At 58.3% G+C, this 26,065-nt stretch overlaps 1 protein-coding gene across 5 annotated transcripts in view; it reads right to left on the bottom strand.

Moving 5' to 3' along the window:
• The window catches only part of SLC12A3 (solute carrier family 12 member 3), a gene marked incomplete at its 5' end in the record, with an annotated part of 32,299 nt that extends 9,264 nt beyond the window's left edge, over window positions 1–23,035 (bottom strand). Inside the window, 22 exons of one of the 5 annotated variants that reach the window (XM_081274498.1) lie at window positions 1,910–2,021; window positions 3,304–3,405; window positions 4,061–4,138; window positions 5,165–5,247; window positions 6,407–6,513; window positions 7,788–7,928; window positions 8,338–8,449; window positions 8,795–8,894; window positions 9,404–9,559; window positions 10,286–10,387; window positions 11,892–12,015; window positions 12,421–12,528; window positions 12,654–12,808; window positions 13,895–13,979; window positions 17,213–17,343; window positions 17,542–17,653; window positions 18,816–18,926; window positions 19,237–19,376; window positions 19,638–19,733; window positions 20,453–20,528; window positions 21,756–21,902; window positions 22,754–23,035. In XM_081274498.1, the coding sequence (XP_081130624.1) occupies window positions 1,910–2,021; window positions 3,304–3,405; window positions 4,061–4,138; window positions 5,165–5,247; window positions 6,407–6,513; window positions 7,788–7,928; window positions 8,338–8,449; window positions 8,795–8,894; window positions 9,404–9,559; window positions 10,286–10,387; window positions 11,892–12,015; window positions 12,421–12,528; window positions 12,654–12,808; window positions 13,895–13,979; window positions 17,213–17,343; window positions 17,542–17,653; window positions 18,816–18,926; window positions 19,237–19,376; window positions 19,638–19,733; window positions 20,453–20,528; window positions 21,756–21,902; window positions 22,754–23,035 (2,660 nt within the window). Of the gene's footprint in view, window positions 1–1,909; window positions 2,022–3,303; window positions 3,460–4,060; window positions 4,139–5,164; window positions 5,248–6,406; window positions 6,514–7,787; window positions 7,929–8,337; window positions 8,450–8,794; window positions 8,895–9,403; window positions 9,560–10,285; window positions 10,388–11,891; window positions 12,016–12,420; window positions 12,529–12,653; window positions 12,809–13,894; window positions 13,980–17,212; window positions 17,344–17,541; window positions 17,654–18,815; window positions 18,927–19,236; window positions 19,377–19,637; window positions 19,734–20,452; window positions 20,529–21,755; window positions 21,903–22,753 lie in introns of all 5 variants that reach the window. The other 4 variants (XM_081274497.1, XM_081274499.1, XM_081274500.1 and 1 more) reach the window with 4 other exon arrangements.
• Window positions 23,036–26,065: the final 3,030 nt, after the last annotated feature.

The raw sequence follows: 26,065 nt of genomic DNA, 5'->3' as shown, positions 1-26,065 counted from the left end.
CCTGCTGGACTCACTGGTGGGGAGGAATGGGCAGGGCAGTGAGGGCAAAGAGCCAGCTGGGATAGCTTGGAGCCTCTGGAAGACCAGCCTGAATGACCAGCTGGGCCCAGCAGTCAAGCAATGGCTGGTTCTTGAACTTGGGGGAGCAGGATTTGGAAAGCAGAGCTGTGGGCAGGTCCATCTTGGTGTGCAGCAGTGCAGCACCTGGGTAGGTGGCAGCGTAGGCCTGCCCTGGGGTCACGGAGAGAGCAGGTCACGTGGCCCATGAAGGTCACGGTTGGGTGGCAGAGGAGTGAGTGTTCACAACCTCTGTGCGAAGGGCGTGCAGTGCCAGGCCTTGGGCTCAGTCAGCTGTTCTGACCACCCCCTGCCCAGGCCTGGACTGGAAGCCGAGGCTCTGACGGCGCAGGTGCTTTTCAAACACCCCAGGGGCCAGGAGTTACTGCTCCCAAGCAGCGCCTCCTCGGCCTTGCACAGAAGGGACCTTTGAGTGGCAAAGTCCTCAGTGGGATGACAACAAAGAAATGGGGCTTCTGGGGTGAGCAGAGGGGGAGCTCGTGGGCGTGGCCCAGGCATGGACAAGGGCAGCAGCCAGGACTCCCCTCTTGTCCTGACCACCGTGTCACAGCCAGGGCTGCTGCAGAGGGCACTGGAGACCCTAGTGCAAGGGTTCCTCCCTCTGCCTATTAAACCGCAGACCCTCACCCCACGACCTCCGACCTCCCGTGACCTTGCTGTGAAGTAGCAGTTACCCAACTCCACCTGCCCGACTCCTGCCAAGTCCACACCTCTGGCCACCTGCCTCACTGTCCACCTCCTCGTCCATTTACAAACCCACACGTGTTCCGAATGAGGGCTATGATTTGAATATGGTTTGTCCCCTGAACTCACGGTGAAGTCCAATCCCCAGCGAAAGGAGAGTGGAAACCTAATCTGGCTGTGGGGTTTGCAGGGAGGAGGTGAACTCTGGTAAGTGATTAGGGCTGGATAAGGTGCCCCATGATTGAATCCTGGTGGCTTTATGTGAAGAGGGAGAGAGACCAGATACACACAGGCACTTTTGCCTTCCCTCCCTGTCTCTTGCCATGTGAAACCCTGAGCCAGTTGGGGACTCTGCCAGCAAGAAGGCTATCACCAGATAGAACCCCTAGACCTTGCATCTCCAGAAGCATGAGCCCAAACAAACCTCTTTTTTTCTATAAAGTAGACTGCCTCAGGTATGTCAATATAGTAATGAAAACCAACTAATACACTTAGATACATTTCAAAAGGAATTTTTATATTACAATTTGAAACAGAAAATAAACATGTCTTGGCAGAAAGAAGTGATACTTAAAATCCAAGTAGATAAACCAGTGTCACTAAATTCTGGCCAAGTCTGTGAGCTTAGACCTGCTCTCTTGCTTAGACAAGGGAGCTCAGCATGGCTACTGAGGGGAAGGACAAACCAACACTAAACCAAGATCTTCTCCCACCAAATCAGCCACAGAGTTGAAGGGGGATTAAAAATCACTTCTCACTGAAAGAATCAGTGGTATTGTGTAGTCCCATCTCCTGGCCACTCAGGTCATCTCTCACCTCCGAGAGCCTGTGTCCCACACTCTGGAGACATTTCCCTCAAAGATTTTAACTTCTGTCTCCTTTCTCTCCTCCCTCCTTCGTTTCATATGGGTTTCTCCTTGAGGAGTTTGGGATTTTGAATCTTAACACCCCTCCCTGTCAGAGCAAAGCCCAGGGTGTGGGTATCTGATTAAAGGAGGACAAGAAGTCACTTCTGAACTTCACCCCTGGCCAGAACCCCCTTTGCCATCACTGTGGCCTGGAGAGAGCCTGCCCAAGCTCTGGGCAATTCCAAGGCCCACCTGAGGGTGGCGGTGGAGAGCAGGGGACGGGGAGGGCCCCCACTTACGCCTTCCTCTCCTGGTCCATCCTGTTGACCTGGCCCCCAACGAACACACGGATCTTGCATTTGCTCCACCTCTTCTTGCGTCCAAGGAGATAGGGGATGAGGAGGGTGAGGCCTGGCAAGGAGGGTCCCCAGAAACCAAGGGGAAAATTCTCAGGGGACAGCCCCTGGTGGGTTCCTGTCCTTTCCTGCTGCCATGGGCAGATCCCTCCCCCTCTCTGGACCTTGGTTTACCTGCCTGCTTCAGCATTCATCTGTCTAAACCCCCGTGGCCGTGGTGCCTGGTGTCTAGGGTCTACTTGGCAGCGGTGTTTTTAAATATTTTTAATTTTCACCACAAGCTGGTAGTGAACGGTGGGGGGATTGCATATGGACATCTAGAGAGAGGGGGCCTTTCTGGAAAATTGAACATTTGGCCAATGGGTGGGAGCCTGAATCCCTCTCTGTCATGCCTCCATGTGAGACCAAGGACCAGCCACTGAGTTCAAGGCCTGGTCCTCCGTGTCCCGGTCTCTTTATTTGTAAAAGAGATGACGTTAGATTAGAGCACTGGCCAGAGGTAGGTAGTCAGCGCTCAGCCTGAGTTATCTGTCATTGATAGCATATACAGTCCTCCTCTGTGTCCGCAGGGGATTGCATCCAGGGCCCCCTTTGTGCTGAATCCACCTGTGCCCAAGTCCTCTGTATAAAAGGACATAGTATTTGCATGTCACCTACCCACATCCTCCTGTGTACTTTACACCATCTCCTAGAATGCCAGCTACAATGTGAATCTGTGCAAATAGTTGTTGCACTTTATTGTTGGGAAATAATGACAAAGACAAAGTCTGTACAGGTTCTATACAGACACAATGTTTTTCCTGAACATTTTCGACCTGTGCTTGGTCAGAAGAGTGGAGGTGGCACCTGGGGACCTGGAGGCTTGGTTGTCCTCTTTTGAAGAGGGGTGTTTTCTATGACTCTGTCAAAGGTGGGAACTATAAAGACAAGAGTTATGTTTTAGGGAAAACAGGGCAGGTGTGTCTCTGTGGAGAGTATTCCTATGGCTGTCCTGTGCACTGGCCTCTGTTCCCAACTCTGCCGGTGGCTGGGACCCCCAGGACTATCCAGTGAGAAGGTTCTTCTGGGGTTGGCCTCAGCCCTGCCCCCATCTCTCTCCACTTCACACCTGAAAAAGCTAGAGGCCAGGGACGGGGCCCCGCCGGACGCCCTGGCCAAGCCCATCCAATTACTCAACCCAGTTATCCAGGGGTCTGGGCCCCTGCCCACTTTGCTGGACTCCAGGTCCAAGCAGAGGCCTTGACAAGAGCCAGCCAGGAAGGACAGGGCAAGAGATGCAGGGACAGGGAGGGAAGACGTCCCAGGGCATGAGGGAGCCATATCTGTGGAGTCCTGACCTCCATCATCAAAGAGCCAGTAGATGTCCACAGTCTTCTTGCCCTGCTCCGACTGGAAGATGGTGCTGGCCTGCTCCTCCCGCACCAGGGCCTCAGGGTCCACTGCAGGAGGGGAGGGGGTCAGAGCAGCCAGCCTCCTGGAAACGGCTTCGCTCCCTGAGATGTGGGCTTGCCGTTCAGGCCCAGACTGTGCCCGCAGCAGCAGACGCAGCTGAGCAGGCCTGGCCGGGGCAGTGCCCTTCCCTCCTGGTGCCAGGACTCGGATTCTCAGGCAGGCGGACCAGGAGTGGGGACCCTGGGAACACAGGCTGCCGCATGCCCCCCCTGCTTCTCAGCTTCTCCATCCCCAGGCTCCAGCCAGGGGGACCCCGTGCCCTCCAGGGTAGCCCTCTGGGAGGAAGCAGGCTCTTCCAACTCTTGCACACTCTCCTGGGCCCCTCAGGAACGCCACAGGAGTCCCCTGTGCCTGTGGCAGCTTCCCCGGCCTCCCAGGGCATCAGCGGAAGACAGCCATTCTACCCCTCCCTGAGCCTACACTCGGGTCCCACAGGGGCCTTGCAGGGACCTGGGTCCTGGAGGCCCAGCGTCTCCACCAGGACCTGCGCTCTTGAATAGGGGCCATGCCCATCAGCCCAGTTAGGCAGCCGCTGCTATCACTAGGAAGAACCATCCGCCTTTGACCGAGTCCCCAGGTGGCCACCACTAGCATCCTTGCTAGGCCAGAACACCCTGAGCCTCCCAGTGGGTGGGGACTGACGTGTGCCCGACACAGATGGCCTGGCCCCGCGGGCGCTGGTGCCCTTGCTGTCCTCCGCCGGGTCAAACACAGGATTAACTGTAAAAGAGGGGGGCATCTGGGGTAGCAGGGTTCCCTCAACAGGGCCCCCTGGGTTCTCCATCTAGCAGGGCTCCCTGAACACTGGGAGGAGAGTCCCACGGCCCCACCACACCCAGACCCGCTCCCTCTGCCCTGGCCCTGCCCTGGCCCCTCTTGCTCCTCCAACAGACTAAGCTCATGCCCACCTGGGGGTGAGGATGCCCCTGTGCTGGGGGCAGCTTTCCCCAGCCCTGCCCCTCATGGCCAAAGGCCTCCCCTGGACACCTGTGCTGTCTGCCAGACACTAGATGACCGAGTGTCCGCTTGTACAGATCTGCTTTGCCCCAGGGACAGGGGCTTTGTTTGGCCCTTGCTGTACCCACAGTGCCTACAGCAGCACAGGAGCATGGCTACTGACTTGGTCACTATTGGTTGGATAAATATTTATTGGCCAGCTCCCTGGGCCAGGTACACCCTCAGCCCTCAGTGATATGCAGAGTCCCACCCACCAGGCTCCCAGCTCTGACCTCCCTCTGGCTCCCTGAATTTTATGTCTTTTACACTTTTAAATACTAGTAATTCAGAGTCTGCAGAGTTGGACTTTTAAATGGAAAACACAATCCTGTTTCATGCCCCCAAAGGTGTCCTTGGAGGACATAAACATCCAGGTTCCCCTGCCTTGAGGTGAGAGTTTTCCTACCCCGAGGCCTTTATGTGGACAGCTCCTCCACCCTCTTTTCCTGTTTTCTAGTAGGTTTTTCTTTCCCGGCTGGTTACAGAAGCACTGGGGGAGCTCCAAGCTGCCCAGGTGGAAGCATCCTCTTGGACAGTCACGTCCCCCTCTGGGCCTTAGTTTCCCCACCTGGAAACCTGATGGTCTCTAAGTGACCATCCAGGGCCGACATTCTATGAGCCTGTGACCTTTAGTTCCTTACAAATTATCCCTCTCTTCTTTGTACTGGTTAAAGAACTTGGGTTCCAGAACTTTCTGGGATCCCCTTCTGGTCTGGGACAGCGTGCTGAGCCGGCGCTGTGTGTACCCACCGTGAGCCTGCATGGTCTCGGAGATGTTCAGCCCCTCGCGCATCCTCAAGACACATACGCCGTAGTTGAAATCAAAGGCATCGCTGAAAGGAGGAGCGGGGTCAGGCTCGGCTCAGCCCCAGCTCCCACCCAGGAGGTGACCTGGCTCCTGGGAGACCAGGTGTCCAAGATGGCCCTGCTTCCCACCGTTCTCCTTGTCCCCTCTGGGCCTCAGTTTCCCTGTCTGTAAAGTATGCAGACAACCGGAGAGTTGCCAGGGACCCCTTGGGGGACACTCAGTCAGGCCTGGCTTCCCCCTGGAGTGCTGGGTGAACCCTCACAGGTTTGCCACAGGGTGGGGATGTACCTTGCAGGTACACAAATGGAACGGTTTGCCCACAAGCACACAATCAAGGAAGGGACCAGCTGGTCACTGTGAACTGAAGGGCAGGCGTGCCCCCAGGACAGGCCTCACTCAAGCCGTGGGCTGTTATAACGAGTGTCTAGAAGACTCCTGCGCATGCCCGATTGATTGCTCTATTGACACTGTGCAAAACCCACCACTTCAGTGTGAGGCCGCGGGCCGAGCACTGCGTCCTTGGACTGTCCCACTCACACTCTCGGGATTGTCTTAGGACACTGGAGCCGGGGGAGCCTAGCACAGTTTCTCCACCACCTTCTCTTGCAATTTCATTAGAGGCAGTGGGAGGGTCCCCTGAGCTGTGCAGCCAGTCAACAGCTGACGGGGAAGCAGGGAGCGGGTTCCAGGGCGTCAGCTCTCAGCCTTGGCTCTTGAAGGAACGCAAGGCCTCGGGCCTCTGTGCAACGAAGACCTCAGGCTGTAGGAATCAGGGGGTGGAGTCCACTCTGAGATCCCCAGGGAGTTCAGTCCTGGTCTGGTTTCCCTTCCCTTCTCAGCGACACCATCTCTTTAACAGTCCTCTGGGCCTTCTGAAGCCCACACGGAGGCTGTGGAGCTCAGACCTGCACTTCCAGCTACTCTGAAATATTAAAGATCTGGCAACGGTGGGGCCCACGTTTCTGTGTGGGTACAATCGGCTAGAGCAGCTCACCACAGTCCCCACTGCTCCCTGCTGTCCTACACCTGCCTGGTCCCTGCCAAACTTCACCCTCCCTAAGCCTTGAACATTGTGGACTCAACTTCTTACAGACCCCACTGGTTCTGGTCCACTCCCCAGGTCCAGGAACCCCCAGTGGCACAAATCAGCAGACCCCAGGCCCACTGCCCATGCCCTGGCTCACTGTAGGATGTCGATGTAGTCTTCCACCGTGGCTGGGTGAGCAGACTGCCAGTTCTTCTTGTATCCGACCACCAGGATGTTGGGCTTCATTCTCCCCAGACCTGCGGCCTGTGTGAGGGAGTGTTGGTCAAATGGGCAGGGCTAGAGGGCAGGTCTCGCAGCTGGTGGGGCTCTGTCCTGCGACTAGGGTGGGCTTTCTCAGTCCAGCTGCCTTCTGTCCATGCTGTGGGGGCTCAGGAAAGGCATCCCCCCCTCAGGGGCCTGTCCACCTGGGCTCAGCCCCAGAGGGTGGAGCTGCAGCCAGGGCGGCCCCAGGGCCTTCTCAGAGCCAAGCCGCCTGCACTGTCCCAAGCCCTGAGAATGCGCCGGGTCCTGCTTCTCTAGAAGATTATTTCTCTTAGTGCAAGACTTGAGTTTGCGTGTCAAATTTGGAGTATTCCTGGGTCATTTCATCCACACATCTTTTCTACTTCTCTTCTTTTTTAAAAAAATATTTTAAGATTTAGAAAATTTTGAGGTTAAATTCACATAATAAAAGCATTTTTAAGTGTACAATTCAAAAACATAAATTTTGAAAAATTTAAAAAACTCCAAAACAAAATACAAAAGGTACAGCTTAGTGGATCTAGCACATTCACCATGTTTAGTAAATTCATAAAACCATCACCTCTATTTCCAGAGTATTTTCATAACCCCACAAAAAGACCCAGGCATTTTATTTTGTTGTTGTTGTTGTTGTTTTGAAAAAATAGTTATAACTATTGAGAAGGATGCTCATATGTTGATTTAGAATTAGCAACTGTTATAATTTAATCTTTGTGTTTCATATTACATAAGAAAACTGAGCAGTAAATGAATGGCCAAGTGGAATGTTCTAGATTTATTTTTTTCTGTACTGGGGATTGAACCCGGGGCCTCCCTCGTACATATGCAGGGCAACTGCTCTGCCCAGGAGCTGCACCCTGAGCAAAGGCATCCTAGATCTCTAGATCTTGAGCTGAGTGGCAGCCAGGTGCACCATGTGGGGCCTAGACCCACGGACACTATTGGTCTCTCACTAAACTGTTTTTCACTTTACTTTATGTAAATTATACCTGAGAAAAAAAACTAAAAAACAAAAAACAGCAAGTGGCCAAGGTCACAGAACCCCTACAGGCTTCCATATCAGTTGCCCTAGTCCCAAGGCTCAGAACGTGCCCACCCGTGAAAGTAGATCTGGAGGTGCAAGAAGGTGGTGGGGGCTTCTTGTTGCAGCAAACAGGCCTTACACTAGATCCCCAGGGTTCTCTGCCTTTCGGGGTGCACCTGAAGTAACAAGCCCCGCAGGGAGGCTCCCAGACCCGCCACACCTGCATAAGAATCTGCACGCAGACCCGCCACACCTGCATAAGAATCTGCACGCCGCTGCGGAGGTCCTCGGCGATGACGTCAGAGTAGAAGGCCTTGATCTTCCTCTTGTTCAGCCACTTGGTGTGCCCCTGGGCAATGAGCCGCAGCTCGGGCATCCTCTGCTTTCGGGGTCCCTATGGGCGGGGGGGGGGGTGCAGGTGATATCAGGGGCTGCCTTCGCCCTCTGGCCTGGGAACCAGTCCCCCACCTGGCCCTCGGTCCCCCTCCTGGCCCACAGCCCCCTCCTGGCCCACGGTCCCCCTCTGCCCTGGGATCCAGTCCCCCTCCTGGCCCACGGTCCCCCTCTGGCCCACAGCCTCAGGAGCATCTGGGGAGGCCCGTTCTCCTTTACAGAGTTGAGGGAAGAAACCAGGCAGGGAGAGGGAGAAGGAGAGGAGAGGTGGGCGGGGAGGAGCCCGAGAGAGAGGCCGCCCAGCCAGGCTCTGCTTGCCTCTCGCCCCTCTGCCCCTGCCCCCTGCATGGACACCCCAGCCAGGCGGCTCCCCCAGCAGCGCAAGGGCACTCACAACAGGGGACACTCACGATGAGCACATGGCCACAGATCATGAGGCTCAGGTTCTGGGTAAAGGTGCCCACAAAGTCCACCAGGGCCGGGCGGAAGTTGGGGGGACCGGTGAGCACCAAGCACTGGGGGCTGAGGAGGAGCAGGAAGGGCAGGAGCTCAGGAGGGCGTGCACGGGGATGCTGACGGCAGGTGCCCCAGGAGCTCTGCCACCTCCTAGGTCACCCTGAACTCCAGTGTGGCCTCAGGCAAGACCCTGCACACTTTCCAACTCCTCTTCTTGACTCTGGGTCAAGGTCGGGTCCAGATTTTTTTGAAGGTCATCGGACTACATCTACGTTGTCATTGTTGCTCAGGTCACCAAACACCCCACCCAGTGTTCTTCCTCTGCCCTGCCCAGACCAGCTGCCCATGGAGGTGGACAGAACAAAGAGACCCTGGCTCCAGCTCCCCGTGGGTCCCAGAACTTCTGCTCACCGGTAGTTCTTGATGTGGTCTTCCACCTCGTTGAGGCCCACGGAGGAGCTGAGGGCCAGGTTGTAGGAACCCGCCTGCACCGAGGAGCCCCAGTTGACCTCTGAGGGAGGGAGTGTGGGGTGACAACGAGATCAGAAAATCCCTGGGGAAACCTATTTGTGGCAGGAGGGCAGGTCAGCGGGGCTGCTAGGTGCCTAATGAGTGCGGGGCTGGCGGCCCACCATGCATCAAGGTGTGGAACTCCAGGAGACGGACTCATGCCCTGAGAGACCTCATGACCCCAAAGCCCAGGTGCAAGCGCAGACTTCTCTCTTGGAGCTGTGTTTCCTGGACCCCTGTCACCCCAGATCGCCGCTTGCATGTGGACACACCTCCAAGTCCAGGCTGGGTCCACCTGTCCTTCCAACAGTCACCCCTTGGCCACCCCTCAGGCCTAGGTGGGAGGCCCTACAAGCCCACCCAGGACCCTTTGTGCTGGAGATCCCTGGTCCTGGGTCTCTAATGTAGAGATCTGGGCTTCTGGTGGGCAGAGGGCACCTGGCCCCGTGGGGGACCTGGAAAGCCGCAGCCCTGGGCAGGGTTGAGCGCAGATGGCCTGTGCCCACGTACCTGGCTTTTTGTAGATGACGTAGAGCAGGAGGAAGAGGACCACGCCGATGGCGATGAGGGCTGCCCACCAGGTGAGCAGGAACATGATGACCACGGAGACCACTGCTCCGAACAGCGCCGTCCACTTGCTGTAGTATTGGAACGAGGGTCTCCACCCTGGGCGGGGGCTGGGCTCAGCAGCATGCCCTGCACTAAGGAGCCTCCTCCAGGGCAGCACTGGGCAGCAGTCGTCCGGGTGCCCAAGGCCTGGGTCCCAGACTGTGCCTGCTAGCCAGGGACTCAAGGGGCCCCACCGGCCTTTCTCCCTGGCTGGGCCTGGAGGCTCTGGGGAGAACTGCACGCCTGCCCACCGGGGAGGAGGCATCCAACTCTGGCCAACTCCGGCCACAGGACATCCGACATCAGCAAGGGTGCCAGCTCCCCAGGCTCCCGAGGCCAGAGGGAGGGGGAGGCATGGTTCTGCCTGACACCCCTTCCCCCAGGCCAGAACCATTGCTAGTGGAGAGCTGCCCCAGGGCACCATGCACTTGTGGGTGATGTAAAAGTTGGCAATTTGGGGCTAAATGGGCTTCCTCTTTACTTCTCTTTACTGCCATCTGCCAGCAGTTTTTCATTGAAAACATATAAACCCATTGCCGGGATATGAGCCGTGTAACCAGAGCTGTGCAGTGCGCAACCTACAGCACTGTATGTGACGACCTTGTCTGACTTCGGGAAGTTCTCCCTTCCCTCTCTGGGGATGAGGTTCCTTGCTGGTGCTGGTAGAGGAAGCTCTTTCTCTACCATTCCACCTGAAGAGGGTCCCGGGGCTGCCCGCCTGCCAGCCCACCTCCACCCCCAGCCCTCGGGCACCTCTGGGTGCAGGGCGCAGGGTTCGCTCACCCGGTGAGTTGGTGATGGAGGCGTGGAAGCAGCTGAAGTTGATGAGGGCGTAGGAGCACAGGAAGAAGTTGGAAATGATGGGCGCGATGGTGTTGAGCTCGGCTTCAGGGACCCAGGGAGAAAGGACCATCTGTCGGGCAACCCCACCTGCCACCTGGCACCCTCCCTCAGAGATGGGACCCCAGGCAGGCTGCTCGGCTCCGTCAGTCTCAACCTTCTCATCTGTGAAGTGGGTCCTTCCTCTTATGAAGCTCCAAGGGATGGAGTCTTCTAAGCTGAAAGCTGTCAACTTTTAAGTGGACGAGGGCAGCGTGGGAGTGCTCCTGTCAGGCTACGGGATGACCAGGGGCAGTGGCTGGGACATTTTTGACCACAAATTACGGTAAGGAATACACCCAGGACCTCTGAGAACTGTCACCCCTTCCCTGTCACTGTCCCCAGATAAACCTGTGCACATGAAGCTTTATCTCAGGGCCTCTCTGGGGATCCCCCAAACAAGGCAAGCACCTCTTATGTGTTGGTCCTTCTGCCCATGATCCTATCTAATCCCTGGCCCCAGAGCACCTGGGATCATGGTCTACAGTTTAGCCAGCCAGGACGCCCAGAGCAGAGGCATGGGCTCCAAGCCAGGGGCGGGGTGAGCAGGCAGCAGGGGTGGGCTTCTGTGATGGCAGCCCTGTCTAGACTCCTCCATCCCCTGGGTGTGTGCGACCTGCCACCAGGATCCAGGGTGAGCATCTGGAAAGCTTCCCTTTGGTAGCCGTGACCAGACTGTTAGGGCAGGTCTCCGGTTGGTAATGGGTGAGGCCAGGCTGGGAGGCAGGGGTCTGGCTGTGGCAGGAAGGTCCCCACAAGCTGCGGCATAGGGAGCAAGGACTATGGACATCCCCGCATGGCCACTGTCCATGCTGGGTGTGGTCACTTCTCTCCTGGTGTTTCCTTAGCTGAGTGATCAGGAAGTACTGGGTGTGTGCACGTGTGTGTGTGAGTGTGTGAGTGTGCATATGAGTGTGTGTGTGCTGTGCTGTGCTTACTCACAGTCTCTTCCTGCCCACCTGTGGCACACCTGTTACACAATCTTGCTCCCATTCTGCAGATGAGGAAATCAAGGCCCAGAGAAGTGAAGTCATGTGTCCAAGGTCCCACAGCCACCACATGGCAAAGCCAGGGCAAAAAGTGGATCTACCTGATTGATGTACCAGGTGTTTCCCACTGTGAAGCCCAAGGGCCAAGAAAGTGGCTTTTCTAGCTCATAACCCACAAAGACACTGACCAGGCCATTTGTATCAGCTCCAGTCAGGGACCCGTCAGAGTGGCCTGGCTCCCAAGGCAGCCTGGGGGTTCATTTAAGCTTGGGAATTCAGGGGAAGAGGATCCCAGCTGCCAGGACACTCACTGTCTGGAGGAGGGGGACTCCTTCCAGGCGGGGCTAGCCCCCTCGGGGGCCATTCTCCAGGTCGGCTCAGAGTGTGGTGTGCCCCAGGTTGGACGCCCAGCTGCAAAGAAAGCGCCCCTCTCTGGGTGCTCACTGACCAGGCCTGGCTGGGGGAGAAGCAGGGAGAGGAGCCGGGCTGGGAGGGGGAAGCCGGGCTCGGCAGCCTCTTACCAATGATGATGAAGGCCACTGCGATGGCATAGGCCAGCAGGTAGCCGCGCACGGGCTCCTTGTTCTTGCCGTAGCCTTTGCCAAAGAAGCCTATCAGTGGGTAGAGCTGGTCCTCGCACAGGCACTGCGGGCACCGGACACCGTGGCCACTCCCTGGCTGCCACGTGCCCCCCGTCCTCCCAGGGCCCTCTGGGCTCTAGCTCCTGCTTGGTCCCCTCTGTAGTATCAGAGGGCACCTCCTCAATCTGGGTCCCCATTTCTAGTTCTGCTAAATGGGTGAGCCCTCCCCGTCACCATGGAGATAGGACCAGGGCCAAACCGAGGGGGTCGGGCAGAGGGCAGGTGAGCCTCAGGCCACCCACTGGGAGGGGCCGCTCCCTGCAGGAGCCTTTGCCTGGCCCTTTCTCCTTCCTCTAGACGTCCCTGTCACGTGACCCCTCAGAGTCCCCCCAGCAATCACCTAGGGACCCTTCCTCCTGGGCCTTCCAGCCCAGTCTGTCCCTACCTTGGCCCCTTTCTGCAGCCTCACCTGGAAGACCTTGGCAGCAGAGACCAGGCAGGCCAGGGCAGAGGACAGGGTGGCCCCGAAGATGCCGGCGGTGATCAGGGGCGCGAAGCCTGACACCATGCTCATGGTCTGCAGGGATGAGGGCCTACCTCACCTGGGGCTCCCGGTGCCCTCTCAGGGAGCACAGGAGGCCCACTCGTCCCCTGTCCACCTGTCCAGTCCCAGCAGCGGTCCCCCAGAGCCAGAGCGGGTACCTGATAGTAGTTGATGAGGCCGTAGTGGCAGCTGTGCTGCTGGGCGCACTGGGTGAAGTTCCAGCCGTAGCCGCAGGCCAGCCCCTCACAGGCACCAGAGCCAGGGGTCACTGTGTCGTTCAGGTCCCCGGAGGCGTCACGCACCACACAGGAGCCTGAGAGGAGGCAGGGGTGTGAGGTGGTCTCCCTTCCCAACTCCCCTGCCCCCAGCATGCTGGCCACGGCTGCAGGGATGAGAAGCTGTGGGCGGTCAGCTCTCCCTTTATCACAGGAGGAGGAGGGGGAGCAGGGGGAGATGGGGAGGGGGAGAAGGAGAGGGAGCAGGGGGAGATGGGGAGGGGGAGGGAGAGCAGGGGGAGATGAGGGAGATGAGGGAGGGGGAGGGGGAGCAGGGGGAGATGAGGGAGGGGGAGGGGGAGCAGGGGGAGAAGGAGTGGGAGGAGGGAGTGGGGGAGGAGGAGCAGGAGGAGGGGGAGGAGGAGGAGGGGGCTGCACAGCCAAGGCCTAGGTGAACCGCCATGTGCCTGACACTGCACTCAGCCCCTCACGACCACCCTGGGAGAGCGGTGCGCCCTTCCGCTGTCCCTCCTGTCTTACAGAGGCACAGAGAGCTTCTGCCCAACGTCCTCTTGAAAGCACAGACCTGGATCTCAAGCCCCGGGTGGTCATGAACTAGGCCAAATCCCCTGGCCGTGTGTGGACACCTGCCTCACAGGTGGTCCCTGGGAATGAGGGTTCCTTCTGTGAGGGCTTCCGCTCAAGGTATTGACCTGGCCTGGATTCAAAGCTTGGCTCCACTGCTCAGAGGCTGTGTGACCTTGGGCAGGTCCCTCCACCTCTCTGAGCCCCTTATTTTCTCCTTTGGGACCAGATGAAGTGTGGTGAGCCAAGAAAAGGGCTGGGCAGTGGCAAGTCACTTGCTAGCATCATCACCACCAGCGCCACCCGAGGCTCAGAGCACAACTGGTCCTGCAGGGTCTTCACCCTCGCAAGTCCAGAACCTTAATGTTGACGGGACCAGAAGAACCTGGCCTGGCCCCAGTCGCTATGAAGTTGCTCTGGTCACTGCCAAGGTGACAGATGCCCCAGAGGTAGGACTCAGGGACCCACTTCCTGGGTTGCCATGTCTTCCTGTTAGGGTCAGACCCCACCCTGGGGCCCCCTCCAGTGTCTGGGCTTCACCAACACTGCAGGGTGGCACCAGGGTCCTCCCTGCCCCAACCAGCTAGCAAGCCACTCACCGATGGTGGCTGAGATGGCCAGGTAGGAGACGGTGGTCCAGAAGATGGCCATGAGCGTGCCCTTGGGGATGGCCACAGCAGGGTCCTGCAGCAGGAGGGGTGCGTCAGGCAGCCCCACCCTTTGTCAAGGTCAACCCCTGACCTTGGCCTCTCAGAGCCCCCTTCCAGAACAGAGAGACACCTGGGATTGAGGACTCACACAGGAGGGACGTGACCTCAATCAGGGGACAGGGCCACATCTAAGACACAGGGAGCACAGGATGGGACAAAAGATCCCACAGCTCCACACCTGGGCTTGGAGGACCCTGGCTATACGGGAGGAGGGGCCAGGACGGCAGGCCCTGGGTGAGCCTGCCTGGAGTGGACTCCAGGTGACCGGCTGGGCAGTGGTTACTGTTCCACGCCTGGCCTCGTCTGTAACACATGAGAAAATGAGTGGACCCACACCAAGCTCCTGACCCGGCCCAGCTCCACCAGCTGCCACCATATGTGACATCCTGTGTGACTGATTTGTCCTGTTCCACGACAGTAAACAGGAGTGAGGACAAGCCCCAGACTCCCGCCTCCTGCTGGCGTTTTCCTAACAGTGGGGACGGATTCCCCTGCGCGGTCCCGCTCCCAGGCACTTTCTCAAACATAATTTCCTAAGAAGTGGCCTGCGCCCCTGCACCTGGGTCCTGGGGAACTGAGGGCAGGGTTGTGAGGGGACCCAGTCATAGAGCTTCTGGTGGCTCCATCCTGACCCTGACACTGGGGTCCACAGCTTCAGGATCTGCCCACTGATCCAGAGCACAAGAGGCTGGGACTGTTACGGTGACTTCAAAACCAGCTCCTTGCTCCAGACACAGAGCGGGGCGGGTGTCAGGTCTGCCTACTTGGGACCTCCCCAGTTTGCCCTGTCAACAATGCAACCAGAGATTAGAACCAGAGAGTAGAGACAAGTCAAATTGAGGAGGAAGGGTGTGGTAGGCCAGGGCAAAGGGGAGGGGAGGCCCAGAGGGAGGCTGGCGTCTCAGGGCCTCCAGGTCTGGTCACTGCTGGGGGCTCTGATCTGGGGGCTCTGCAGCCCTGGTCCTGCCAGCCCGACCCAATATCTGGATGGCTTGACTGGGTCTTGCACATGGAGTCCTGGCCCCAGAGGCCAGGCCAGCTGCCCCTTCATGTCTCTCAAATTCACATCCACCCGGAGCCTCAGAACATGGCCTTGTTGGGAACAAGCCCTTTGCAGGTGTGATTAGCTGAGGTGAGGTCAGGCTGGATTACAGTGGCCTCAGATGCAGTAACGGAGGAAAAGAGGAGGAAAAGACCCAGAGACACAGAGGAGAGACGGCCACATAATCAGGGATGCAGAGCCTAGAGCGAGGAACTCCAAGTCAGGGAATGCCATGGTCAGGGGCCACCAGAGCTAGGATGAGGACAGGAAGTTCCCCGGGGCCTTCACATAGAACGTGGCCCTGTCATGACCTTGGTTTTCAATTTCTAGACTCCTGAACTGTGAGAGGAGACACTTTTGTATTCTCACCCCCCACCCACACCCATGTCTCAGTCTGAGATCTCAGGGGTGGCTCACAAGTCAGGCACAGGTGGGTCCACGTCCCAGCCTGTCCCGTCCTAGCTGTGTGACCTGGGAGAAGCCCCTTCATGTCTCTGAGCCCCAGTTTCCTCATCTATGAAACAAAAAACCACCTGCCCCAGCAAGGACCCTAAATGGGCAGCATCCCACACATGGACAGGTCTTGGAACAGCACAAAAAATGTCTGTCGAGAGACAAAATGATTGTGATTGAATTGGGGCTCTGCTCTACAGACTGGCACTCCAGAGTCCGTGCTGTCTGTGTGGCCTGGACCACCGCTGCACCTCTCTGAGGGCTTGCTTGTCTGTGGCATCAGGAAGTGACAATGTTTGCAGCTAGCTCTTAGCACGTCCTCCTGAGGCCAGGCGCTGCCACCCTGCCCTGCCCCCTTTACATCTGGGAGTTGTAGGGACACTCCCTAAAGTCCCACAGGGAGGCCATAAATGGGACCTCTGCTGCTGAATGAGCAGAACCAGGAGCCAGTGTCCCTTTTAAGGCTTGGCAGCACTTGGGACAGCTCAGGGGCAGCGGCCCGGCCCTACTGCCTGCACCCTGGGCCACTCAGTAACCGAGAAGCTTGACAAAGCAGCTAGATGAACTGCTTTATCTGAGCACAGGCGAGACCTCTGCAGGGAGCTCAGGGCAGGCTGACCAGGCCTCTGCTGGCTGCTGTCCAGGGGAAGGAGAGGGCTGGACAAGCGCTCCCACATCTAGCCCCACGGTACACGCCCGGGGCATAGCCAGTTAGAGCCGGGTTGACCTGAGGATTGTCTTAATCCACTCAAGAACCCTTTGGGGGCTGCAGACTGCAGGGAGGGTGACTGATTTCCAGCAGGGCACCAGCCTCCGCCGGTCACCCTCCTCTTGCACACCATCTCCTTGGATCTTCCTGCCGGCAGAGCTCCCTGCCCCTCCGCCGCCACTTCTCGGCTTTGAAAGCCCAGCCCCAGCCCCTGCTCTACCCAGAAGGTTTCCTGGAGTCTCTGCTGACATCCTCTGTCCTCCCCACAGTATGGCTTCAAACTTCTCCTCCCACACCACCTTCCACCACGATTCAATTAACAAACAGTCTGACTGAAAGCTGGGAACAGGGATACACGGATGGGTGGACGACGTTATTCTAGGAGACCCACGACCCCTGGGAGAACTGCCAGAGAGTCAGAGGAGATGTTTGAAAGACAAACGGAAACTTGGGAGGTGAAAAAACAGGCCAGGGATCCCCAGGTGGAGAGTCCAGCTCAGTCAAAACCACGTGGGCAGTGGGGCTGAGAGCAGCAGATCCTGGGGCAGAGCAAGGGTCACGGGGACAGTATCAGCATTTGGGGACGAGGCTGGACAGGTGCCTGGAGCCTGGATCACCAGGCCAAGGAGCTGCAGAGATCCCGGGAGGTCAGCCCAGCACAGGTGTGCACATTCAAGACTGAGTTTCAGAATGTGGCTGCTGGGCGGGTCTTCCCTAAGGCCCAGAGACCCAGGAACTAGCGGGGGACCAGCACATACTGGGGTGTTGCACAGGTCTCAAGCCCAGGTGTATGAACAACAGCCTCAGAATAGAATAGAAGGGGACTGGTTTGGATTGGACCAAGTAGAACTGGGCTGCGCTGATTGAAGCTCTGACCCCCTTCCCTGCCCCGGCTCATGCCAACCTCCACGCCCGGCAGCAGATCCTGCTGGGACAGGGAGCAAGACTGTCCTCACAGCCCCCTGAAGTGCTGGGATGCAGGAGGGACAGGTGTTCTGCTCACCTTGAGGTCCCCAGAGATGTTGGCCCCTGCCAGGATCCCGGTGGCCGAGGGGAAGAAGATGGAGAACATCCCGAAGAAGCTGCCATCAATGCCCCTCCAGTCGGGCACCAAGTTCTGAACAAAAATGTCCCCTGGAACACAACCCTGAGTCAGGGCTGCCTGGACCGCGGGGCTGTATAGGATTAGCCAGGCAGGCCGTCGACTCCCCAGCAGCTTCTAGCTGAGGGCGAAGGGGAGCCCGTCCTCCTGGTGCCCCACAGTGGGCCAGGTCTGTGGACAAACTGTCCCCGTCCCCAGAGCCATGGCCAGGGACCCCAAACTTCACATACCCCGGTAACTGAAGAAGCCCTTGGAGGCCTTGTCCTCTGATGGGGGTATCAGGGTCCCCACCAAGTAGTTGGCAAAGGAGACCATAATGACAAGGAAGAACAACACCTGGGCCTGGGGGAGAAGGACCTCGAGGTGAGACTGCAGTTCCGCATCTTCCGGGGGCCCCACGGGGGGATGTGCCCACCCCTCACCCCGGCAGACACTCCTGGCCACTCCCGGCCATTCCACAGTAGGCCTGTTGGAGGAGCTGGGATACAGCAGCGGGCAAGGTGGCCCCGGCCTCTTGTCTTGGCTGATGGGTGGGATGAATTTAGAGCAGAAACAGGAGTGTGATGGGACTGAGTTGGGGCTACTTGAGCAAGGTGGCCTGGGGAAGTGACGCCAAGGAGAAGACTTTTTTTTTTTTGGTGCCAGGGATTGAACCCAGGATGCTTCTCCCCTGAGCCACATCCCCAGCCCTTTCTACATTTTATTTTGAGACAGAATCTCACTTAGTTTCTAAGTGCCTTGCGAAGTTGCTGAGGCTGACATTGAACTTGTGATCCTCCTGCCTCAGCCTCTCGAGTCCTGGGATTACAGGCGTGCACCACTGCACCAGGCTCAAGAAGACTTTTGAGCAGATGCATAAAGGAGAAGGATGAGTGAGCCTGATCTGGGATTAAGTTGGTGCTTGGAGAAAGGGATCAGAGGGCCACAGACAGGAGGCCCAGGGCGGGGTCCTGCCTTGCCTGTGGGCCCCTTCTGGCTGAGTCCCAGGATGTAACCCAACACTTCCTTATTTCATATACTGAGCCTCTGACTCATGGTTGGACATGAGACTCAAATGAGCCTGTTTTGCAGCTGCACGTGGCCTGAGGCCAGGTTCTGGCCACACAGGAGCAACAGGGGCAGCTCTCAGCTTGAGCCATCAAGGAAGGGAAGGGGCTCTTCCCTTCCATCTCGCCCTTCTTCCCCCTCCCTCTGCCTGGACTGTGGGCAGTGTGAGGGCAGCCACCATGGACCAGGAGAGCCACTCTCCAGGGATGCAGAGGCCACAGAGGGGAGGAGTCTGGGGGTCCAACTACCCCCGTGGAAGCCTCCCTGCTGGCCCTGGACCATGTCCACCTGGACTGTTGCATGAAAGAGAATCAAAGTCCCTCTTGTTGGAGGCACTGCTAACTTGGGTCTCTTTGTCATAGCAGCAGAACTTGGAGCCCAGCTAATACAGATAAGAAGGGCCAGAGCCAGGGCTGACCTGCTTCTCTCCAGCCCCTCTCCCCCGGGCCTTCCTTACCTTGGACTCCCATTCCATGCCAGCCAGGGAGATGGCCAGCAGCACCGTGACGGTGGCCACGCCGATGATGCGGATATCGTTGATGGGGTCCACGATGGGTGTGCTGTACTCCTGGGGAGGGGACACAGGCTGCCCTCTGAACACCCCACTGCTCCAGACCCCTCCCCTTTGTGTGGGGTGCCCTCTGATAGCAAAATCCCATACAAGCACCTTCCGGCCCACAGTCCCCCAAGGTGGCTCTGCATGGGCCTGGACAACGTGGCCCCCAAGGCAGCACATGCCCCAAGAGGGCACTTGTGGGGATGGTCTTTGTTTGATGAGATCATCATTGTCACAGACCGTGGCTGTGGTCCCTGAAGGGTGAGACTGGGCTGGGGGGAGGAAGGATCCAGGCGGGGTTGTGGGTCCAGCGCCACCTCACCTGGAGCAGGTCCCGCACGGTCTCTGCGAAGCCCACCGTGTGCATGGCCACACCCACAGCGTTGGCGAAGGCGAAGATGAGGCCGATGGAGCCCCCCAGCTCAGGGCCCAGACTCCGGGAGATGAGGAAGTAGGTGCCACCTGGCAGGGAGGGCCGAGCCAGGAGCCAGGAGGCCAGAAGAGTCAGCCGGGGGATGGGGTGGGGTGTGCTTAGGGCAGGCCGAGGCTGAGGAGAGGTGACATGGGGCTCCCAGGGCAGGAGTAACCGAGGCCATCCCTCCTGGAACCCCCACCTGGAACCTCAGGAGCAGCCTGGGGCATCCCATGGGTGGGGAGCAGTTCAGAGTCCATTCCCAGGGTGGGGACTGGGGCAGCCTTCGAGAAGAGGAGCCCGGGACCCACCTGACTTGACCTTGCCGTTGGTGGAGATGGCCGAGATGGAGAGGCCTGTGATGGAGGTCACCATGACCGAGAGCAGGATGATGACCCAGGTCAGCACTGTGGGGGGGAGCCCCAGAGCTCAGTGGGGTTCCCAGGCGAGGAGCTCTGGGGGGACCTGAATCTGCCTACTACTCAGTGCCACCCAAGTCACTTCCCTCCTGAGTCTTGGTTTTGTCATCTGAAGAATGGGTCTCTACTTCCTGGCATATTCTGACTAGTCAGGGAGCTCATGATCCACATGAAAGGATTGCTATGTTGGAAAGGGCAGGCAACTTCCTTTAAGGAAGTGATCGATACCCCTTGATGAGCACCTCTGGGTGCCAAATCCTAGGCTGCTCTTCCTGCACCCTATAAACCCCACAGTGGCTCTGCAACAGGTACTACCACCAGCTCCATTTTGCTAATAAGGAGACCAAGGCTCAGAGAGGTTAAGAAACTTGCCCAAGATCACACAGCATGGTACAGAACTAGCTTCTGAACCTCTGTCTTCCAAAGGCAAGCCCCGAATCTGCATGCTGTGCTGTAGAAATTGGCTCAGAGAGGTTAAGTGACTCACTGAGGCCGGGCAGGGTGAGCCCTGGGACGGCTGGCTGCAGGTCTGTTGAGTCTGTGCCATGCCATCCACGCTTTGGTCCCTGAAGGGGTCCAAGGCTGTGCCAAGGAGGAGCATGCCTGGCCTGTGGTCTCTGCAGCACATGTTCAAGCCTGCTCCCAAGGGGCCTGGGAGGTGGAGGACCAGGACTCCCTCCGGGTCCTTTTCCCCGAGGGGCACTCACCAATGCCCGCCTGCGCCGTAATCCAGGGGAGCCGCAGGTAGAGGATCACACCCCAGATGTTGAGCATGCAGCGGATCTGAGAGGAGAGTGAGGTCAGAGGACCCTGGGGAGCTGATACCCCAAGGCCCAACACACGAATCCCTGTCCCTGGTCATGGCATGGCCCTGGGCTGCTGGCTGCAGGACACCTGCGTCCCTCCTGTGCTTTTCCCACTCAGCAGGTTCAGTGGGGCAGAGGGGCAGGAGAGGACATCCACCTTCCTCTTGCCCACTCCTGTCCCCCACCCATCAGGGCCTACAGCATGATTGCCGCTCGCCTATCCCCAGCCCAGGAGCGTGTGCCCCCCAGCCCACCCTTGGCCCCAGTGGCCAGCTCTTGGCCCAGGATTGACATTCCAGGCCAGCCCAGAGAACGCGGCTGAATTGCTTCCCGCTCACAACAGAAATCAAAGCTCCTGCTGCGGTGACCTCCGCAGCAGGAGCTGAGATTTAAAGCCCAGCCAGAGGCCCCCATGGAGGCCCAAGTTCCAGGTGGGAGCGCCTGGTACGTCTTCGGTTCCACCAGGTTGCAGGGCGGGTAGGGACATGCAGTTTGTACAACTGGGGAGATTTCCCAGGTCCTCTCTCTGCTCCGAGATGCTAAAGAGGACCACACCAGGCTCTGGCCGACCCAGCTCAGGAAGGAGACCCAGGCTCTGAACCTCTCTGGGGGTCGGAGGAGGGCTTGGGGTTTAGATGGAGAAAGAACTTCACAGCCAGTGACAGTGGGCAGGGTTAAGAGGAGAACCTGGCCTGCCGCCCCCAGCGCCAGGCCAGAACTTTCTCCTGTAGACCCCGTGTGGTCCCCTCTGCAGAGCCCGTAGTGTCCTCCAAGGGAAAGTCAACGTGGTTATCTTGCATCTGCAGCAACCTTTCCTTCCTCCTCAGGAAGGGGAGTGGGAAAAAATCAAAACCCCAAACCCACGATTGTGGCCTGTGTTCGTGCTGCCATCTGGTGGCATGTTGGGGACACAGTTTTTTCCTACTAACTCCCACAGGCCTTGATCACATTCTCATTTAAGGCTCATTTCACAGATGAGGAAACTGAGGCCTCGTGGTTAAGTAACTTGCCCAAGGCCACACGACTACTGTGGCCAAGTGTAGATCTGCGTCTCAGGACCTGGGACAGAAATGGGGGGAGGAAAACCCAGAGAAAAACTGAGGTCACTGTCCTGATAGGGAAACTGAGCTCCAGACTGGGCCCTGGGTCTGCTGCCACTCACGTGTGGGGCCCAGAGCTCCACCCTCCCCCTCACCCCACTCACCATCACACCCTTGACCCAGCCGAAGCGCACGGGCTCCCCGGGGCTCTTGTCACTGTTGGTGCGGGCCTCGTCCTCCACCAGCCCGTCCGTCATCTCGTGGCTGGGCCGGCTGTCGAAGGCCAGGGCATGCAGGTGGCTGCCCTCCTGCTGGGAGCCCAGAGCCCACAGGTCAGGCGGGCAGCGAGCTGTGCCACCACGCCACGTGTCACAGGCCAGCAGCCCCCAGCACGGCTCACTGCACACAGAGCTGCTCCCCGGATTTTACAAAGCTCCAAACAGAGGAGGAGCCACCAGCCCTGGAAGCTCTGGACGCCTGTCGGTGGTGGCACCTCCTCTCCGCTGGGGAGCAGTGGCCTTGGGGCAGAGCAGACTGCACACAGCCTAGGGCTGGGCTACTGTTACCCCAGGGAGGTGAAACCACTTATCCAGGGCAAGGTAGGTCCCCTAGCTTGTGCCCCCTCTGGCAGCTCTTCTCTGGGCTTTTCTTCCCAGCCCCCCACTCAGAGGCCCTGCATGGGACAATGGGGCCTCCACCTCGGAGGCCAGGATGGAGGTTTGCTCTGGGGACAGAAGGAGTCCTGCAAGTTGAGCAAGTCTCAGCCCAGAACCAGAATGATTCTGCCCAATTGTCAGATGGGAAAAGGGACACCCCACAGGGATGGACAGCCCAGCTCTCAGCCCTCCACCCTTGCCTGTCCCACTTCCCAGGCTGCACAAACTCCCTCTGAGTGCCTCCAGGGACTGGAAGCCCATTTCCTCCCTAGGCAGCCTACCCTTCTTTCGGTGGCCAGTGACTGGACAAGATGAATTAGAATATGCACCCTGAGCTTCACGACCCCCCTCTCTCCCACTATTTCTTTTGGACCTCTCTGACTTTGAGGAAGACACTTATCCTTCCCCACAGCACAGGTGACAGAACTGAGGCTCAGAGATGTTAGGTAACTGGGTCAAGGTCACACAGCAGGGAAATGGCTCATCTTCTGAGAGACGGCCCTTACCTTGAGGAAGGAGTGCAGGTCGGCCAGTGTGGGCCGGACCTTCCGGGGCTCCCCGGGCAGAGCACTGTCAGCGTAGTGCTCATAGGCAGGGACTGCATCCATGGTGTTGTAGCCAAAGGTGCGCATGTGGAAGGTACTGCCATGGGTCAGGTGGCTGGGGTGGCTACTGTCATAGGCTGCTGGTGGCAGGGGCTCATCGCCCCCCAGGAGTGTGCTGATGGTGAAGCGCCCTCTGCACAGAGCAGGGTCCCCGGGCGTCTCCATGGTGGGCAGTTGGGCCATTGTGGCTCTGGGTCTCAGGGAGGGGTCCAGGGTCGGCAAGGACAAATGGGGTGGCTTTATAGGCTGGGCCGTGGCAGGGAGAGGGCGGGGAGGTTGGCTCAAACCGCCCTCAGCTGGCCAGCAGGGTCCCCAGACAGGGTGGGAGGTGGAGCATGTGCCCACTGCCGCCCCGGCCACCGTTCCACCATGGACACAGGGCCCCGCCCCAGACCAGCAGGACGGGGCCACCCAGAGATACCCACTGAGTCCTGGGGCAGCTCTTTGGAGTCTGGGGGCACTGAGATCCTCAGCCAGGACCAAGGAAGGAGCAAGCAACCACCAGAGAGGACCCTGGGGGGACCTAGAGATGGCCTGGGGGTCTGAGAATCCCACCAAGCAGGCTCACAAACCTCTCGTTGTGGGGCGTGATATTTATTTTGATGTATTTAATATTCTTAATACATGAGTGGAACATTTAAATGAATGTGAGACAGAAGCCTCCCTGCTCCAAATACCAAAGTCTGTCCTTCCACAGACGTCTTAGCATCCAGAAGTCATTGTGTGCAAGCAGCCCCACCACCTACAGCCACCAGCAGACACATGCGCCCTGAGGGCTTGGGGCTGGTCAGCATCAACCACAGAGGCACACTTCCCTGGGTGCTGCCTGCAGGGCACAGGTGGGAGCCGGAGAGCCAGCACTTCCCTCCCCAAAGCCTCCCCACCGAGGGGGGAGGTGCGCCAGGCTGGGCCAGGCTGGGTCCAGTTTTGCCAGTCCCCTGAGGCCACACCTTAGATGCACATTGGCAACGGAAGCAAGCCCTGGTCACCAGGGACACCTGAGGCCCACCGTGGGCGGACAGTGGTTGAATTTGAGCTGCAGAGGGTTGAAAGATTGGATCAGGGTTTTAAGAGATGAGATAGATGGAGGCTTGGTGCGTCCCCAGAAATGAAGGACATATTTCTCCAGCTGCTGCAGGACTGTCCACCCCACTGCTTCCCCTCCCCCATGGCTACGTTTCCCCCAAGAGGAGGGCATCCAGTGACTGACGGATGTGGGGCAGAAAGGTCTGGCTCCCTGCACTGGTTCCCTCCAGGACACCCAGCTCCCCTCAGGTCAGCTGAGGCGTGGCGTCTACACGGCAGCCCGCTTCTCCTCTGCCTGGTGCTACTTCCCTCCTTCTGCCCACAGGTACTGACCTTAGAGCCCTCCCTGGTGGGGGCCCTGAGCTCGACCTGTCTCCGCCTGCTTCTGAAGGGGGCGGGGCTCTCTGCTCCCAAGAAAACCGTTGATCTTTGTTCACCTCTCCAACAAACCCTTACTGACCATCCTCATGGACGGAGGTGGGAGCCTGGGACATGGACAGGGCACTGTTCTGTGGAGTTAGTGCAGGCACTGGACATGGATATGGTCCAGCCCAGCTGTGCTGCTAGCACAGCAATGAGACAGGTCTTGGAGGAGGGTCAGGGTGGGGACAGCCAAGGAAGACTTCCTGGAGGAGGGGGCCCCTGACCTGAGGATGAGCTGATCCTACCAGAGACAGGAGACAGAGGGAGGCCAGAAGGCCACTGCCTGCTCTGTCACCTAAGCTCTGCTCATACTCAGGCTCCATTTATCCCCCGGAGAAGACAGAGGGACACGCTTTCCTTCCCTTCCTCACCCCGCTCCCAGGGACTCTGAGCCCCATGAGCTGCATGAACTGATTGGAACTTAGAGAGGCTCGTGCTGCCCCTTGCTGCCCTGGGCCAGAGAGGCACAGGATGGGCGCGCCTGGCCATGGGGCAGGCAGAAGGGGCAGGTGGGTGTGCTGGGACTATGTTGGAGTCACTGGATCAGGGGGTCACTCTGCAGGATGAGGATCCAGGAGGCCCACAGAATCACAGAGGAGTGCACACACCTTGGCGCACTTTCTAGCAAGGATTCATCCAGCTCGCTAGGACCTGGCCTGTTGTGTTCGGTGACAATCCCGGCAACTAGACCAGCTCCATAAATGCTTGTTGAATATACAATGAGGCGACCCAGGGCCAAGGAGGCCAAGGGCAGCTGCTGTGGACACCAGGGCTGACAAAATCTTCCCAAAGGAGGTCATACAAAGGCTCCACTGGGTCCCCTGGCCCGGGACCCTGCCTCAAGTTGGCCGTTAAGAGGTGAGCACAGGAAACCCAGACCAGACCTCCATGACACAAGGTCACGAGCACAGTGCGCCTTTTTGCAAAGTTCATGTTCACCACGTGAAGTTTGTAACGCATCTTCCCGGTTCTTGGTAACACCTCGGCTCACCCACCCTCCTTCCCCGGACTTCCAGCCCCTCCCTCTTCAGGACCTGTCCCTAGCCCCATGCCAGCAGCGGAAGGGCTAAGAGCCAGAAAGCAAAGACTCCAGGCCAAGGACTCCAGGCTCCGTCAATTTTGTACCTTCTGGGCAGGCTCCACCCTGGTCTTGGGGGGAGAGGACTTGTGGGTCCCCTGCCTGCTGAGTTCTCATTCCCTCCCTTGGGGCTGGCAGGGAGTTGATGGGGAGCAGATCTTATCGCCCTGGGGCCCTTAAACTGCCATTGACCGGCAGAAATCAGCTTCCCAGCATCCCCCACACCATTCCCACATGCCTGCCCCTGGGCAGCTGTGGAAAATTCCTGATAAGGATCTCAAGAAAGGATGTGGCCAGGGCTGGTTTCCCGCAGCCCTGGGGTAGGGACAGAGGAAGAGACCACGAATTTGCTGAGTGACCTTGGGCAAAACATTTCCTCCTCCCTTGGAAAAAACCTGGTGTGGGATCTCAGCCCTGCAGGGAGCGGGTGCTGCTGGGAGCAGCTTTTCCTGCCCCTCTACATCTCCCTGGGGTGGGAGGGGTTTAAGCAGAAACCCTCAAGGGGCTTACCAATAGAAAAGGCTAAAGGGGCTTTCTGACACCTTGGCCCAAACCACAGGACCCCCCCCAAGGAAGGAGATTCTTTTTGTTTGTTTGTTTGGTACCAGGAATTGAACCGCAGGTGCTTAGCCCCTGAGGCACATCCCCAGCCCATTTTTAAATTTTGAGACAGGGTCTCACTAAGT

The sequence above is a fragment of the Spermophilus citellus genome, assembly GCF_964194105.1.
Source record: "Spermophilus citellus genome assembly, chromosome: 18".
In the NCBI taxonomy this organism is placed as follows: Eukaryota; Metazoa; Chordata; class Mammalia; order Rodentia; family Sciuridae; genus Spermophilus; species Spermophilus citellus.
Note: the sequence above shows the minus strand (reverse complement) of the source record. Positions and strands in the feature narration are given on the sequence as shown.